This window comes from Gobio gobio (genome assembly GCF_949357685.1).
Source record: "Gobio gobio genome assembly, chromosome: 11".
NCBI lineage: Eukaryota > Metazoa > Chordata > Actinopteri > Cypriniformes > Gobionidae > Gobio > Gobio gobio.
The window spans coordinates 45,529,700-45,547,172 of NC_137104.1; the positions used below are offsets into that span (position 1 = coordinate 45,529,700).

At 39.9% G+C, this 17,473-nt stretch overlaps 1 protein-coding gene across 1 annotated transcript in view; it reads right to left on the bottom strand.

Annotated features, from left to right (window-relative positions):
* cdk12 (cyclin dependent kinase 12) overlaps positions 1 to 17,070 on the bottom strand; it is a 69,936-nt gene extending 52,866 nt beyond the window's left edge. Inside the window, exons 1-2 of the mRNA XM_079828430.1 lie at positions 13,549 to 17,070; positions 5,169 to 5,831 (exon numbers count right to left, since the gene is read on the bottom strand). Of these exons, the coding sequence (XP_079684556.1) occupies positions 5,169 to 5,831; positions 13,549 to 14,597 (1,712 nt within the window). The 5' untranslated portion in view covers positions 14,598 to 17,070. The remainder of the gene's footprint in view (positions 1 to 5,168; positions 5,832 to 13,548) is intronic.
* Between the last annotated feature and the right edge of the window lie 403 nt (positions 17,071 to 17,473).

The following is a 17,473-nucleotide window of genomic DNA, read 5'->3' on the forward strand; positions in this document are numbered from 1 at the left end:
TATTCGGTACCCACTAATAAGCAGCTGCTTTCAGTCACTTCTGTGTTGTTTATCGAAGCGCAGGGCTCCAGACTATAGCCGATTTATACACTATTGTCTGTGAATATTAAACAGCAAAAGACTATTTAAATATGAATCCTTTCGATATCGATATCTTGATTCAGTATCAATTCTTATGTATATAGCAAACTTTACTTATAAGGAAAAATAAGTTTGTTTTTTTAGCACTATTTTAAACGTTTCTTGGGTTGAATTATGTGCTCGCATTCATTAATATTCACTTGTGTGTGCTTATATAAGAATCATTAAAAATATTAGGGTGTAAGTTATTAACTCTTTAAAATATGATCATGTCTAAATATTTATTCAAATGCGAAACCTAAAAATAAGTAAGTTATGATCTGCAATACTTTGAGAAACCAGACCAGATGCATGTATATTTATTAAAGAGCCATACAAATGGCAAATGGTAAATAGACTGCATTTATATAGTTCTTTTAACAGACCCATGGCCATCCAAAGCGCTTTACATTAGGGGTTGCACGGTACATGGAAAAAAACCCTGAACCGTTCGGTTTGCTTGTCTTGGTTCGGAGTGTGTGCGTCGCACGGTTCGACATATGCGCAATGTATCCTCGTGCCCGTATGTTACCTCAGACAGTGGGTGTCCTTTTTGCGCGAAATAAGAGGTGTGTGTGTGTGGACATACAGTAAAGTAAAAGTGGAGTGCTGCAGGTCACGTCACGTGTAGAAATGCAAGGGAGATATGATTAACATGAAAAATGTTACGCCAATGTGTCGGACTCGGTAGACAGCCAGTTAGGAAACAACTTCTACATGATATAACAATTTTTTAATACTGTATCAAAATTGTGGATGATTAAAGGGGGGGTGAAATGCCGTTTCATGCATACTGATCTTTTTGCACTGTTAAAGACTTGGATTCCCATGCTAAACATGGACACAGTTTCATAAGCTAAGGTGGACGTTTGATGGGAGTATTTCTTTGCCAAAATTAGTACTTCCTGTTAATCATAAGTTTCGGAAAGTTTTTTTCGATCATGGGTCCGCTTGACGTCAACAGGGCGGAATTTCCTTGTATGGGCCGTACGGACAATTCTACCGGAAGAGCGCGCGCGCGCGAGAGAGAGAGAGAGAGCGCGTGAAAGCAATAGGCTACGCCCATCAAAGCGCTGGCTCGTACAGATGGAATTTGCTTTTCCGGATCAACAACTGAGTTGCGCAAATATTTATGTCTGTTCCCTGCATTTCGGTGCCGATTGTTTTATAAACAAGGCCCAGTTCGACGCCGGATTTTCAGATCGCCTAATACTGAAGGATGGAGCGGTCCCAACGATAAAGGTCCCAACGTTGGAACCGCAGGTTTGACTGCTTCAAATGTCTGTTTTTGCCTATGCCCATCAAGTAACGTTAGCCCAAACATGATCACGTATTGATCAATGGAGCATGCGATGTATAGTGTGTGTACATTTGTTTAGCTGGCCACTATATGTGTATGTTTGTGTATTGTAAAAGCACTCCAAACAACAATACACAAAGAATGGGGAAATATGTTGAACTAAATAAGCGCGCTTCTTCATTCAAATGCGCTACTATTCCATGTCTTTCTATGTAAACACTAGCCTGACGCGCAAAACCAGTCCGCTTACTACAAATCATGTCTACACAAACCACGCGTAAACACACACACACACACATATATACACACACACACACACACATTGTAACACTCGCGCTTGACATGGTGTTCTAAATAACACAAGCCGCTAAACATATTATATAGTTAGTGTAACTTATACCACATAGTTGACGTCCTGCTCTAGCTGTTTTTGCTGCTGCTCCTGTTCAACTTCAGCCTCTGGGTCTGATTCCGGATCATAGATGTATGGCTGTATCTGATTAAAAGCCATTTTTTATTTTGAATAAAGTTTTTCCCTGCTTTTAGGGATGACGCAGCTTTCAGACACACTCAACACAGTAACAGCGGCGCGCGCTCGACATTCTTTAGCTCCGCCCACACGATACGCCCCCAGCCGCACGGCTTTTTCCGGAAAGACTCGGAACAGCGCATCTTTCTTTTATAATTATAATAAAAATAAAGACTTTTCGGAGATATGCAGGATGCAATGCTACTCTATAGGTACTCAAGATTGACATGAGACTGACTGAAACTGAGTGTCCCCCCCCCCTTTAAGCTATATATATCATATGCTGAAGTACATTTCTGGAGTGTTAACTATTAAAAAAAACAACAAGAACCGTACAGAACCGAAAATCGTGACCCTAAAACCATGATACGAACCGAACCGTGGGTTTTGTGAACCGTGCCACCCCTACTTTATATATTGCCTCACATTCACCCATTCATACACCGATTGCGGTGTCGTGTCCCCCCCCCCCCCCTTTAAGCTATATATATCATATGCTGAAGTAAATTTCTGGAGTGTTAACTATTAAAAAAAACAACAAGAACCGTACAGAACCGAAAATCGTGACCCTAAAACCATGATACGAACCGAACCGTGGGTTTTGTGAACCGTGCCACCCCTACTTTATATATTGCCTCACATTCACCCATTCATACACCGATTGCGATGTCAGCCATGCAAGGCGCCATCCAACTCGTCGGGAGCAGCTGGGGTTAGGTGTCTTGCTCATGGACACCTCGACACTTGGTCAGGTGGAACCGGGGATTGAACCACCAACCTTCCGGTTTGTAGACAACCTACATGAACCACTGAGCCACTGCCGCCTATACAAGCACCTAGTGGGTAAACCGCTTTACAAATTAAATGATTATTTTTCCAGCCACAAAATGACTCTAATTTGTCGCTTTGCATTGGAATTCTCTATTTTAACCCTGATGAATAATACAAAATATTTTGTGGTCATTAATGGACCATAATTATTGCACAAATAGTAGGCCTATTTAGTACCAAAAGATATCCTCAAAATATTCAATAAATATTATTCAACTAAAATATATTTAAATTTAATTGAAAAATAGTTAAGGTGTGGTCACATTTGGCCACCAATGAGTATGAGTGTGACCAATTAGTAAGCAATGAGGGCTAAATACAAGAAAAACATTAACATTGATGTTAACAATGTTGCATCTCCATAACTCTCCATAATAAAATGATCCTGTAAATATGGTTGACGTAATAAAAAATTGCTGCAAATACCTGTATAGTAAAACTGTTGTGTATCCGCTTAAGCCATTCAAATGCATTGACAAAGAGCTGGTTTGTTTAGAAGCTCCGTGAACCACGTGACCGTGCGCGCCGCCGGGAGAGGAGAGCACGTTGCAACTCTGTTTTTCAATGCCTCTGGCTTTAACTGTTACACATTAGCACCAAAACGCTATTTATTTTTTGAATTTTGTATTCAATTTTAAAAGCTTAGACTTTCATATCAAAAGCAGGTTTGGCAGTGTGGCGTGAGATTTAATATGTGGCGGCCAGTGTTGATTCTGTGGCGCACCGCCACGAATTAGTCTATGTGTGGGAACACTGTGTTTAATATTAAGTTTTGTTTTGTAGAAAGCTAGCCTGGATGCCAGCCGAACTTAGCCCCGCCCACAACATTTTAACTCGGGCAGTTCGGTCTGGAATTGATCCATAGAGAAGTAATTATGCCCGAACAGAAACTGTTCGGACCAATGAAATTGTCAGGGCGGGCTTTAGACGATGATGGACAGATGATAAACAGTAACGTAATCATCCACGTCACCAAAGAGCGCTTGGGTTGAATTTGTTCTGATCCTAAATGGAGAACGTGTTCGTATATGCATTCACCTTTACTATTTCTCTCAGAAATGATCGTGTTGGTAAGTAATCTGTGTATCCTTAAATTCTTTTTTTACAACACCGGCAAAGATCGTTTACACTCATCTTTTTCTTCTAACGTTACTTATTCCAGTGAGTGGGCAAACAGGGTTGGCAAGTTTTTACAACAAAACCCGCCCAATTGCTACTCAAAACTAGCCAAAAACAAAAACTCCGGAAAAAAAGGCATTTGGGGGGTAAAATAGGTGTTATTTTGGCAGGGCTGCGTGCTAAAATTCGCATTCCTGGGTCTGTATATCACATAATTGGGGTCGCTTCAACCCGCGGACTTGGCAACACAGTGCAGTTGAGTTCTGTTGACATTTGACAACTAAAGTTATGCATCGCTCCGTTGCTCTGATTGGTTGTAGGTCTATCCAATTGAGGTCTTTCCTGGTTCAGTTGAAACACGCCCCATAATCACAGCCCAACGGAGCGGTCTCAGACTCATATTCTGACTAGAATTGAGTATGACGACGTCACGCTAGTAGAAAGCCTTTCTTTAAAGTGAATTTCGTTTTGTATAAAATTATCTTAATTTTAATCAAGGTTTCTTCCGCCAATTGCCTGGATTTAATAAATAAGCAGCAAATAGGCGATAGCAGACTAAACGTGACATGAAGGCGCGGGAGCGATCACTTTAATTGCACATGAACTGGGGCACGTCTCATAAATAAACCGAAACTCAGCAGGCTGCTTGCCACAAAGACATGAGAAATATGTGTATAGAAAGCTTGAAATGTCCACTTTTAAACTAAAAAATTCGAAACGAAAAGAAATAGGCTAGTTAAGCAATGCGCAGAGTTCACGCAAGCAGCTCATGACTGGCGCCTCAGCGTTTCTGTTCAGAATGCTGCGCTTCATCACTGCACGCATTTTTAGACTAATCCTAACTTGTGCAACTTTGTACATATTTGTTTCTTAGTTGTAGTATTAGTTCTTACTTTGCTAAATACATATATCATATTTCTGATTATGGCATAGCTTTCTGCCCACTAGATTAATAAAGTAATGATTAAAAAAACACAAATGCTTGATCAAGGGCCCGGCCCGAGGATAGTGCCGGGAAATCTCGGCCCGTGTCAAGTTTGGGTTCGGGCTCGGGCAGGGAATGTAAACTCTAATGGTGACATCCCTAATTTAGATGGGGTGAATTTGCATTCATGCCCATTTTAAAAGTTTTCATGTGCACAGCTAATTAACCAAAATTACAAAACGCGGTTTAATGACAAACTAGTCTACCACCCTCGAGCACTGAAGATTGTTACCGCCAGAGCAATGCAAGAGCATTTGCAATGTGTCTGCATTTGCAGGACTCACCTGTCCCTGCAGTCTCCCAGAAGAACCGGCGGCAGAGGAAGAGGTGGAAGCGTGGATGTCTTCATCACGTGTGCAGGACTTTGTGTAGACTTCTGTGAGGGGCTTTTCGAGCGAGAAACAGGTGTCACAGGCACTGAGGGTGGAGGAGCTGGCGGAGGGCTGTTTAGAGGAAGAGGCGGAGGGGATGAGAGAGGAAGAGGAGGAGGAGAGTTCGCCGGGAGAGGCGGAGGAGATGAGAGAGGCAGCGGAGGAGGACTGGATAACGGGAGAGGTGGTGGAGGAACCGAAGCGGGCTCCTCCACCGTAACAATGTTCGGAGGAGGGGAGGGCGGTCTTTGTGGCTCAGGGGGCGGGGCCGTCTCAGGTGGCGGCTCAGTGTTTTTCACCGGTGCATTTGCCACATTAGACGTGTTCAGGCGGAGGGAGGGTGAGTTCTTGGCGGCGGCTGCCTGGCGCTCTTTCTTTCTTCGCGTCAGCTCGGCTCCAAGGCTGGACGTGATCGGCAAACGTGAAGAAGGGGAGCGGCCGCCTGGGTGACCACTGTGGGAGGAGCCTCCACCTGCCCCTCCCGAATATAAAGAATGTTTCTTAGTGCGAGAACGGGAAGAGGAGCGGCGAGAGGAGGAGTAGTGAGGAGAACGGCTCCGAGAACGCAGAGAAGGCCTGGGGAGGAGAAACAAGAGGAATGTTTTTAAAATCAGACACGTGAGCTTGTTCAAATCAACTTCATGAGGACAGGCAATAAATGCAATCTTTGTCCCAAAAAGGAAATAATGCACAGTAAGAAAGCAAACATCTCTAAATTCATCTCTTTTAAAGCATGACTCTCGACCAGTATATTTACACAGGGTTAAAACGGAAGTAGCAACCGATTAGGGCTGTACGATTAATCGAAAAATAACCGAAACCGAAATTCAGAACCTCTAACCGACGTATTTTTCCCATGTCGGTTATTTCGGTTTTCACGTGACTCCGCCCCGTCAGTCACATCAAGTGCAGTTTGAAGGCACACAGATGCAAGAGCAGTTATCTGTGTTTATAGATACCCAGAATCACTATAGTAACTGCATGTTTTACACAGTTTATACAGGTCAGTTAATTGCTGTTCTTATAGCCTACGCGCTGACACACACACACACACACACAGAGATGGCGCGCGCAAGCCCCGAAGCCGCTTTCACTTTTGTGCTCGTAAAGTTTGTCAAGTAAATGCGTTTAAACGCGACAACGTGCACGCCCTGAAGGCAGACCTCTTTCACCTGCGTCCTCACAAATCTTTGTCATTTGTATGTGGTTTAAGCCGTGTCAGTTAGAACATTAAAGCGAGTTTCGACCATCAGATGTGTATTATGTTGAACTAATGCCTGATATATTGTGACAAACGAACACTCAGACAGAAGCTCGCACGTCACGTGAAGATCGCGCGCAGAAACGCAGGATCAACGCTGTCCTGTGACTAAAGTAAAGTCACTAAAGTAGCTTAGAAACTCAATCGTTATTTTATACCTTTGAAGTAAGTACAAACCACAGCTTCATAATGAATAGAGACAGTAAGAGTAATTCACACACACAATCACTCTCTCATTAATGCATTCAAATAAATTTAATGTAGGCCTACAGTGTTAATTTATCTGTATCTGATGTACAACAAACAGAAATCTGCTCCATAGACAATAACTGCTGAAAGTGAACCGTTTCCTTCAAGTATTTTAAAATCACAAAGGAATGCACTTTTTCATTAGAAAAAAAAAATCCACCTTTAATCCACCAGTACAAACCTTATCAGTGAACTTACTCAAAAACCTTATGAGGGCAAAAAAAAAAGAAAGAAAAATAATTGTTCATTAATCGTAATCGAGGTCAAATGTTCAATTAATCGAGGTTTTTATATTTGGTCAAATCGTTACAGCCCTACAACCAGAGATGTATAGTAACGAAGTAGAACTACTTCACTACTGTACTTAAGTACTAAAAGGCAGTATCTGTACTTTACTAGAGTATTTTTTTTTCTCCTACTTCCACTTTTACTTCAGTACATATTTTCGATGAGTTAAATACTTTTACTCCGATATTTTTTATGTGCTGCATCGTTACTCGTTACAATTATAAAAATGTTACGAATCATTCCATTCCAAACCCACATTACCGCGCATGAGAGAGAGAGAGAGCGCGCGCGAGAGTGCGAGAGAGAGAGACAGAGCGCGAGAGAGAGAGCGCGCGAGAGAGCCCCGCGAGCGCGCATTCACTGTCTTTAAAACAACACGAGCGTCTTGCTCTCAAATTGTTCTCTATTTGTTTACATAGTTAATGTGCACTGTGAAGTAACATATACAAACAATGAACAGCTGTATTTTTATTAACTAAGATTAACAAATTTATTGATCATGGTTAGTTCATGTTAGTTATTAGTCTAATACATTAACTAATGTAATGTTAACAAATCAAACCATATTGTAAAGTGTTACAAACAAATCATTTACTCAGAACACCTCTTGAAATGAGAATATAAGTGTGCTTACCCCATTTTTTTTTTTTTAGTAAGAGTGGTTATAGTAAGATTTAATCTTAATGAACTACAGTATTTTCAGGTTATTTATATGACAATATGTAGAAAAATTACCTACCAACATTGTGATTGTCCTTTAGCTTAATCATTTGAAATAATAAAAACAATATGATGTTCAAACTTTTGACTACTTTCTTTAATAACTACAAAACACAATACTTGTACTTTTACTTTCAGTACTTGAGTAGTACATTTTAAAATAAACTACTTGCAATACTTAAGTACAAAAAATGTTGAATACTTTAGTACTTCTACTTAAGTGTGGTGCTTAAAGAGCACTTCAACTTCTACTCAAGTCACTTTTTTGATAAGGAACTTGTACTTTTACTTAAGTATGTGTCTCTAGTACTTTATACATCTCTGCCTACAACCGATCTTTTTCCATATTTTGAAAAGGTTTGTTAACCTTTAATAGTAATGTGCAAGTAAGGGCTCCCTATATAGTTTACAGCATTATCTTTAAGAAACTTTTACTTATAATTGAATAAATTTAAGGACAGACACAATTTTTTCAGTAAACCTGCTGTACCGAACCCGTACCGAACTGTGACTTCCAAACCGAGGTACGTACCGAACCGTCAGTTTCGTGTACCGATTCACATTAAATCAATCAGCGCCAAATTTCGGTACCTGAGAACGTATCTGGAATAGTGTCTGTGAATATTGAACAGCAAAAAGACTATTTAAATATGAATCCTGCATGTCTCTGTGCGAATGAATGGCGCAGACATGCGGTTTCATTTGCCTCACACACACCGAATCGCGTGTTACGGTCGCGTTGGGGCTGCAGCTATCGATTCTTTTTGTAGTCGATTAATCTAGCACTTAATCGATCGATTAATCGATTAATCGGATAAAAAAAATTTGTGTTTTTAAACAACCAAAACAAATAATGCATAACGAAAATGAAGAGGAAAAGCAATTTAACTTATTAATATGCACAACAGGTTTCATGCTGTAATCTAGCCCTGACATCAAAGTAAATATCTTTTATGTAGATTTCTACACCTGCAGCATTTACCATTAGGCTACTAACAAATAATATATCATTTCTGGGGTGAGCCTATTTGCTATGGTAACCTAGCAACCTGTGTGTGTGTGTGTGTGTGTGTGTGTGTGTGTGTGTGTGAGGCTTCATTGCAGTTTGGTACAGCAGAAATACATACATTAATTTTCAATAGAACGCTACATTTGGCTTGCATCACTTGCATTGCGGAGCATTTTAGGTGAAGCATCCGTTCGAAAAATCGCGTCACAACATCACGCCCCGGTGTATACAGTGAATGCTGAAATTATTGTTGCGTGGCTACATAAAAGTTTAAGCATATGTGATGCATTGCCACGATTGGTCTGACTGGCGCGAGAGAGAGGAGGTGTGTGAGAGAGAGTGTGTATGTGTGTGTGTTACTGATTTTCTACTATTAAAGTTGGAATTTTTCCAACAAATGCAAAAAGTGCATTTCTTTGTAATTTTAAAATACTTGAAGGAAACGGTTCACTTTCAGCAGTTATTGTCTATGGGGCAGATTTATGTTTGTTGTACATCAGATACAGATTCATTAACACACTTAGTAGACCTACATTACATTTATTTGGATGCATTAATGAGAGAGTGATTGTGTGTGTGTGAATTACTCATTCCGTCTCTATTCATTATGAAGCTGTGGTTTGTAATTACTTCAAAGGTATTCAAATGTATGCATATAACGGTTGAGCTGAGTTTCTAAGCTACTTTAGTGACTTTACTTTAGTGACAGGACGGCATTGACACTGCGTTTCTGCGCAGCTCTCCGCGCGCGATCTTCATATTGAAAGTGCAACAGGGCGCGCGCGTTGTAAGAGACGCGACACGGCTCAACTCTCCGTGTCACAGAAAAAAGCTGAGCACTGAACGGATAAGTTTTCCGTATTGTTGTTTTTGAATAGTCCACAATCGCTTCAATGTTCAAACTGGCAAGGCTTTAAAAGCATTTACTTGACAAACTTTATGAGGACGAAAGTGACATCGATCTGGCTTCGGGGTTTGTGCACGCCGTCTGTGTGTGTGTGGCAATATAAGAACGGTAATCAACTTACATAAACTGTGTAAAACATGCAGTTACTATAGTGATTCTGGGCATCTAGAATCTAAACAAAATTCAAAATTTATCACGCGCTATGGTGTGCTTCCTGAACATTTAACAGCGGTCCGTGTGAATCAGATCCCTGCGCGTATAGTGCGCGTCATAGGAATTTAACGAGGCTTCGAGGCAGAATTTTTGTAATCGAGTTAATCGAGTAACTCGATGAATCGTTTCAGTCCTAGGTCGCGTGTTTCCATCTCTACAGTCTCGTATGAGGACACAAATGTATGAACGTCATCTCCAGAGCCACCGTCAAAATAAAAGTTTGGTTTAATTTTACAAACATATTACTGTTGTACAGTAGAATTTAGATACGTCTCAGAGTAATTATAATACTTACACTTATATAATAATAATAAATTATCAAAACTAAGTAATAATCACAATTTTTCTACCATGTCTTAATTTTAACAGTATAAAACTCAGTTGTGCACTTTGTTTGACTAAAAAGTTTGTGTAATTAAATTAAAAGAAATATAAAGGAATTTAATAGAAATGATTAAAAATATTTTATTAAATTGGTTGTTTTTATGAATTAATTAAATGAATAAGTAGTTAGTAGCTTACTGTTTACTGGTAAATATTACAGTATACAATCATCACAATGGCAGACAGCGACCAAGGCAGATCTGGCATAATGTCAATAAACTTCTATAAATGAGCTTTTTTTTTTTTTTTTTTACAGTTATTGAGGTAAACATCCCTAAAGTACCGAAAAAAGGTAGGCACCGAATTTAGGTACTGCTACTGGTCACTACCAAGAAAAAACCCGATTTATTGATAAAGTCTTGTAAACTTGGGTTGTCAGGTGGTTTGCATGTAAACCCGGACAACAGGTTATTTAAATATGCAGACTTTTGTGAGTTATCAGCATACTGGTCTGCATGTTAACATGCTCAGTCAGTTCGTTTACGTGCTACCTCATAATGCGATTTTGACAATATTGCAATTAAACTTTACCTCATGCAAATGCAATACTTCGATCAAACTAATGAGATTAAGCTCATAATCGTAGTAACCATAGACAGTCGCTTTAAACTAGGTGGCGTACGCTGATTTTAAACGTAATACACAGACATGTAAACACCTTGATCACATTATCACATTTGCGTGGACATACACAGATGCTGTATGTCATGAGTGAACTCGGTGATATTATTCTGAAGTTTTCTCTTCGCCAAATCATGAAACACTGTCAACATAACTCATTGCGCAGTCTCTGCTCTGTATCCAGACGGTGCAAAGAACACGACGAAAGCAGGCAAACTCAGCACTGCGATGTTCACCACGCCGCCGAATAATATCCAGTACATCCATAAAAATGTATTTTAATTTGACGCGAGTAGATTAAAACATGCATACTATATACCTATCTGAGTGTGGTATAACCATACATATTAGCGAATAATCAGAATAATAAAATGTTCATTTCATGCTGAATTTAATATTGATCGACCAGCTGTTCAGACAAAGGCGTTTTTGCACATCCCCAGTAAACAATTCGCTTTTTGAACAAAGAAACAACCCACGCACAACAACAGCTTTTAGTTAATGAAATATGCTGTCACTTTTGATGTTTCTTGCGGTGCTATTATTGATGTGGCGCTACAAATGTTGTCCTTGGAAGAAATATGCTTTATAAGCGCGCCATTTTAATGCGCTGCTCACCTGAATGAGAAGCAGACAATATGTTACCATTAAAAAAACCTGCAAAATTCCAGTAACCCAACCCTATCTGTGAACATTTTAATTCTGTAACAGAAAAAAAGATAAGAACCAACCAAATGTTGGAGTATCTAAACAAGCTTGAGCTGTTCATATGTGGCCATATTTACACCTTAAAGGGATAGTTCACCCAATAATGAAGATATTTTGAAGAATGTTTGTAACCAAGCAGATAGAGCAACCATTGATTTCCATAGTATTTTTATCCTACTATGGTAGTTAAAGGGTTAGTTCACCCAAAAATGAAAATTCTGTCATTAATTACTTACCCTCATGTCGTTCGACACCCATAAGACCTCCGTTCATATTCGGAACACAAATGAAGATATTTTAGTTGAAATCTGATGGCTCTGAAAGGCCTCCATTGGCACAATGCACGGTTCACTCTCAAGACCCTTAAAAGGCACTAAAGACGTCGCTACAAAGTCCATCTCACTACAGTGGTTCTACAATAACTTTATGAATCGGCGAGAATAGTTTTTGTGCGCAAAAAAACCCTAAATAACGACTTATATAGTGATGACGATTTTTAAAACACGGCCTCATGAAGCTTCGAAGCGTTATGAATCAGTGAGTCGAATCATGATTCGGATCGCGTGTCAAACCGCCAAACTGCTGAAATTTGGCGATCCAAACTCCAAACGCTTCGAAGCTTCATGAGGCCGTGTTTTGAAATCGTCATCACTATGTAAGTCGTTATTTAGGGATTTTTTGCACACAAGAACTATTATCGCCGATTAATAAAGTTATTTTAGAACCACTGTAGTGAGATGGACTTTGTAACGACGTCTTAAGTACCTTTTAAGGGTCTTGAGAGTGTAAAGTGCATTGTGACAATGGAGGCCTTTCTGAGCCATCAGATTTCAACTAAAATATCTTCATTTCTGTTCCGAAGATGAACGGAGGTCTTACGGGTGTCGAACGACATGAGGGTAAGTAATTAATGACAGAATTTTCATTTTTGGGTGAACTAACCCTTTAATGGTTGCTCTATCTGCTTGGTTACAAACATTCTTCAAAATATCTTCTTTTGTGTTCAGCAGAATAGAGAAACTCATACAGGTTTGAAACTAATTGAATGTGAGTAAATGACAGAACTTTCATTTTTGGGTGAACTATCCCTTTAAATTGAAAAGCCCATAATTTCCACCATGCACAGAACCTGACCTGACAAAGAGTAGGTGCAGTTCTGTGCATTAATGATGGTGGTAATCAGTAAATTAAAGCCTGCAAGGGGAAGCCCAGCTAAACATAGACCTTAAGGCATGTAGACATATAGAGTGAGATATCAATCAGAGTAATGAGAAACAGAATTTTTCATGCTCACTCAACTATGCAACTTTAAACACTGTAAAAGGCATTAGGTCTGAATGAATAATATATATATATATATATATATATATATATATATATATATATATATATATATATATATATATATATATATATATATATATATATATATATCTTTACTAATAACTGATATCACAGAAATAACATGTCCCGCTGCTATAAATTCACAATTACTAAGTGAAATGTGCTGATAACTTTTACAGTTCAAGGTATTATCTATGAATAATTAGTATACTAATAATCAGGCCAAGACATTTTTACACAAGCAAAATAGTTTTGCCTTTAAAGATAAACAAAAAAAACCCCAGAAAAATAAATAAATAAAATTGTGGCAATCTTTTAGCACATTATATACAGTCTAATGAACTTTGACTTACCTGTCAACCTGTCAGTACGATGTGAATATTATTATTACTCGGAAACCGAGGTCACCTTTGCTTTTGCAAACAAGTGATTTTAGCACAGGCATGAAATCTAGTGAGGAGCACCCTTTTTATTAAAAAAATTAACCTCAGTGAGTTAGACGCTTCCAATACAATAACATACGTGTCTGGAGTCACTGATGCACATGTCAGATGTGTGAATTGAAAAGTGTGTTAGTGTGGTCACTCACCTGGACACTGGGCTGGTGCTGGATGAGCGTCGGTTGCCGTAGGGACTTCCAGGTGAGTGTTTTCTGCTTACATACGGACTCCCATCCTTCTCGGCGCTTGAAGACCTCCTCCTTCCATAGGGGCTCTCAGACCTCTGTCTACTCCGCCTGGGCGGTTCCCTGTACGGACTCGGACTCGCAGCCCTGCGCCTGGAGGAATAACTGTTATCGTGTTCCGCAGTGGAAGGACTGTCCGCTCCACTTCTCCTGGACTGGCCCTTTCCTTTAGGGCTCGACTTGTGGCTCTTTGCGGCTTTGCGATGGCTGCGGTCCTCCTCATACTCCTCGCTCCTCCGTTTGTCTTTACGTGACTTTGATGACCGGCCGCTTTCCTTGCTGATGGAGGAGGAGGCGGAGGAGGCGCTGCTCCCTAGATTGACAGCCGACTGCACCGCAGCGGATGAGAGAGAGTCGCCGGACCGCTTACTACCGGACTCACCTGAGCGGCTGGATGTGGAAGCCAGGCACACGGCTGAGCTAGACTTCTCCTTGGCCTTCTTCTTGATCTCTTTGCTCGCTCTGTCCCGCTCCTTGCTGCTTTTCTTTCCGCTGTCTGCCCTCTCCGCAGACTCCCTGACCCGATTCGGGTCTTTGGACTTCTTCCGGGAGCGCTTGTGTTTATGAGTCCTGTTCTCTTTGGCAACCCCCGCCTCGCTGTAGTCCGACAGCTCTAGGTGTTCGGCGTCTCCGCCCGGCCCCGGTTTCCCGACGGCGGGGGAGTCCAGGAACGTGTCCGAGTCGGAGCTGATGTCGTCGTACTCCACCAGAGGCTTGATGGCGCCCACTGCTGGAGGAGCGGCGGCAACGCACACGGAGCCGGTTTCGGCCTCGTGTTTGGACTTGTTTCGCTTGTGCTTGGAAGAAGTGGACGAGCTCGTCGACTTGGTGGGATGCCGACCGGGGCCCGCGGGCAAAGGCTGACCGTCCTTGGCGGCGGCCGCCTGCAGCTGTTGATGATACAGCGATTCAGCCTTCCTCTTGGTCCCATGCAGGCGGTCTGATCCAGGCATACCTCTGTCCTCCGGAGACGCGGACCTATGTGGTCAAGACAGCACATGAACAGAAGAAATCGCTCAGTATTGGGTAAAAGTGCGAAATCTTGCCAGACGAAAGTGTCGGAGCGAAGCAAAACAAAGATGCGCACGCGATTTAGTGCGCATAGGTTATCCACAACTCATCCCCGGTCCCGTGGCGTCTTTGAATCTCGTCAAAATATATCCAGTCCAAGAGTATAAATCCAACAACAACAACAAAAAACGATTTTTTTGAACGATATGTCTTTCACGACGGCATCACTGGTCGTTTCCAGGGTGCCTCAAGCAGCGCATTGCGCTCGCGCCTCTCGGCTAGCTTTAGCTAAGCTAGCGTCCCTCGAAAAGACAAAAAAGAAAGAAGAAAAATACAGGATGTCCTTGTTTTAGATTGTTTATCCTTGTTCGATATCAAAGCCTAAACAGATGTTTAGCTCTCCTTGCACACGGTTTCTGAGCTTTGAAGCAGTAAAGCTCGCTGTGTAGGGATATTGTCCCACATAACTGAAAATAAAACTTGACCCGCTTGCTTCTTGTTCACATATTCGCTTTAATGTTCAGTGTAAACTCTCTGTAGTTTCATATTCATCGCAAATGATCACATATTTATGTGTTAAAATTGATTCCAGTTCACTTAAGCGGCTCTGGGAAGAGACCAGACCTAGAAATTGGGCGATGTTCGTGGATATAAAACCCTCCACGGCCCTTAATTCAGAGAGAATTCACTTCATCCATTACAGCCAAAATTATGAGAAGACTCTGCTGCGCATGCGCGGTTTAAGCCCATCCCACGGAAAAGGAAATACCATAGGCTACACCATTTGGAACAGAATATATTGTGTATTTTGTCCTTAATAAAGCACATTCACAAAGAGACTTTGTTATTTCGTAGGTAAATAGTGAAAATGAGGCAGGAGTTTTATCAACTTGTAAAATCGCCTGTTTTAACCTGCTTCTGTAGAACTAGATCGCTGTCAATCTGCATGGTTACTGGGCGACAGCCAATGAAAAGAGAGAACTGTATCCCGCCTTCAATCGCGCGTCGCTTGAGCTGGACTTTGCTCACTTTTTGATTCCTCAAGTTTAAATGTGTATTATATATAAGTGTATTCAATTTATTATGTAATAATACATTAATGTAATCATTTGAATAATAATATATAAGACAAATTAACAATACATTTCCGACACTATTATTTTATTGTAGCACGTGTAAAGTTACAGACTATCCCTTTGTAAACAAGCATGTTAAACATAATTTCCAAACAAACCTGTTAAATAATTTCCAAACCAACCTATAAGCAAGACGCCTTTTTAATATTTATGCAAATTGTACCTCGTCACGTATTCAGTCATTTAAATGACAATAACAGTATATATAACATGTTCATAATATCGCAACAGTCGACTGATCATATAAATAACTAAAGTATTTACACTATATGTGGCGTAATAAATGTAATTTTGCAACAACTATGGTTATATTTGCCTTGTGTAACAAATACATTGAGTGCAGTATAATTTCACCTTGGTAAGCATTCATCAACGGCGAATGTATGCCGAGTTTGCAGCCGCGGTTTTGTAGTTGAATAATAGTTGATTCATTTGCTGTAGATATCCGTATATTTTCCAAAAAGCTCTGTATTTTCGTATTTTCACATGTTAACGTCGCGCATAGATGACGTCAAAGTGCGCATCCACGTCTCCAACAGAGCTCATCCTGGGTTGAGAAATATCTTTAGTGATTTTTAGAGTGTTTTTTTTTTTTTAAGGCTGATACAGATTTAAGGCAGATTTTGCTTGATAAAGACAACTTCATACATTGGAATACACATTACATTGGCTATTATACATATTACATATACATATTATTTGTAAGTAATAATATAGGCCTGTGTGTGTCTATCTATCTGTCTGTCTGTCTGTGAGTTCAAGGATGGCGCAATACCAGAAAGCTTTGACCTTGTGGGGACATTTCTTGTTGAAAACAGCTTGTAAATCAAACTAAGTGATGTTTTTTGAACTTGTAAAAATGCAGAATTTTTTCTGTGATGGGTAGGTTTAGTGTAAATGGATGGAATATACAGAATAACATTAATGTCTGTGATTTCCCCATAAAACATGGAAACCCAGTGTGTGTATACATGTTTTTCTAACCCTGTGGAAAAAAGCTTATAAATCATACACAATGCAGAAAGTGTGATGGTTTAGAGGTAGGGTTAGTGTAAGGGTATATACAGTTTGTACAGTATAAAAACCATTACGCCCGGAGAGTCCCTATACAAAGATAGTAAACTAGACGTGTGTGTGTGTGTGACTTCATCTTTCAGTGTATGCTGCTTTGATTTATTGTGTTTAAAAATGATAGCCTAATGCTTGTTTTTTATTTGAAGATGTTTAAATCTTAAATTGTGAACATAATAATCAGAGTTTTTATTAATAAAGGGCATTCGTTGATAATAATCATTTATGATTGTTTATTCCTTGAACAGAAGTGCAGTAACTCTTTCGCCAAAACTTATAATACCTTAAAAGTCTTTATTGGCAGTATTTATCGTTGATTTGTTTAAACAAAGTATGCAGTCCATATGGGGGAAAAGAACGATGTTTGAGTCCAAAATAAAATGTAAGAGGTGTGCAAGATTTCAGTTTAATAGAGCATTCCATTTTACCATATAGTTGTTTACAGTTATGCAAAACTAAATGGTAAAGGATTGGGGAAAGATAATTCTGAATATAATAATATTAATAATAAATCATGTACAATAATATATCCAAATGTTTTATGTACATTATTATATAATTATATAATCATATAATAATGTATTTATTTCCCTTAAACCGCAGGGCTCCAC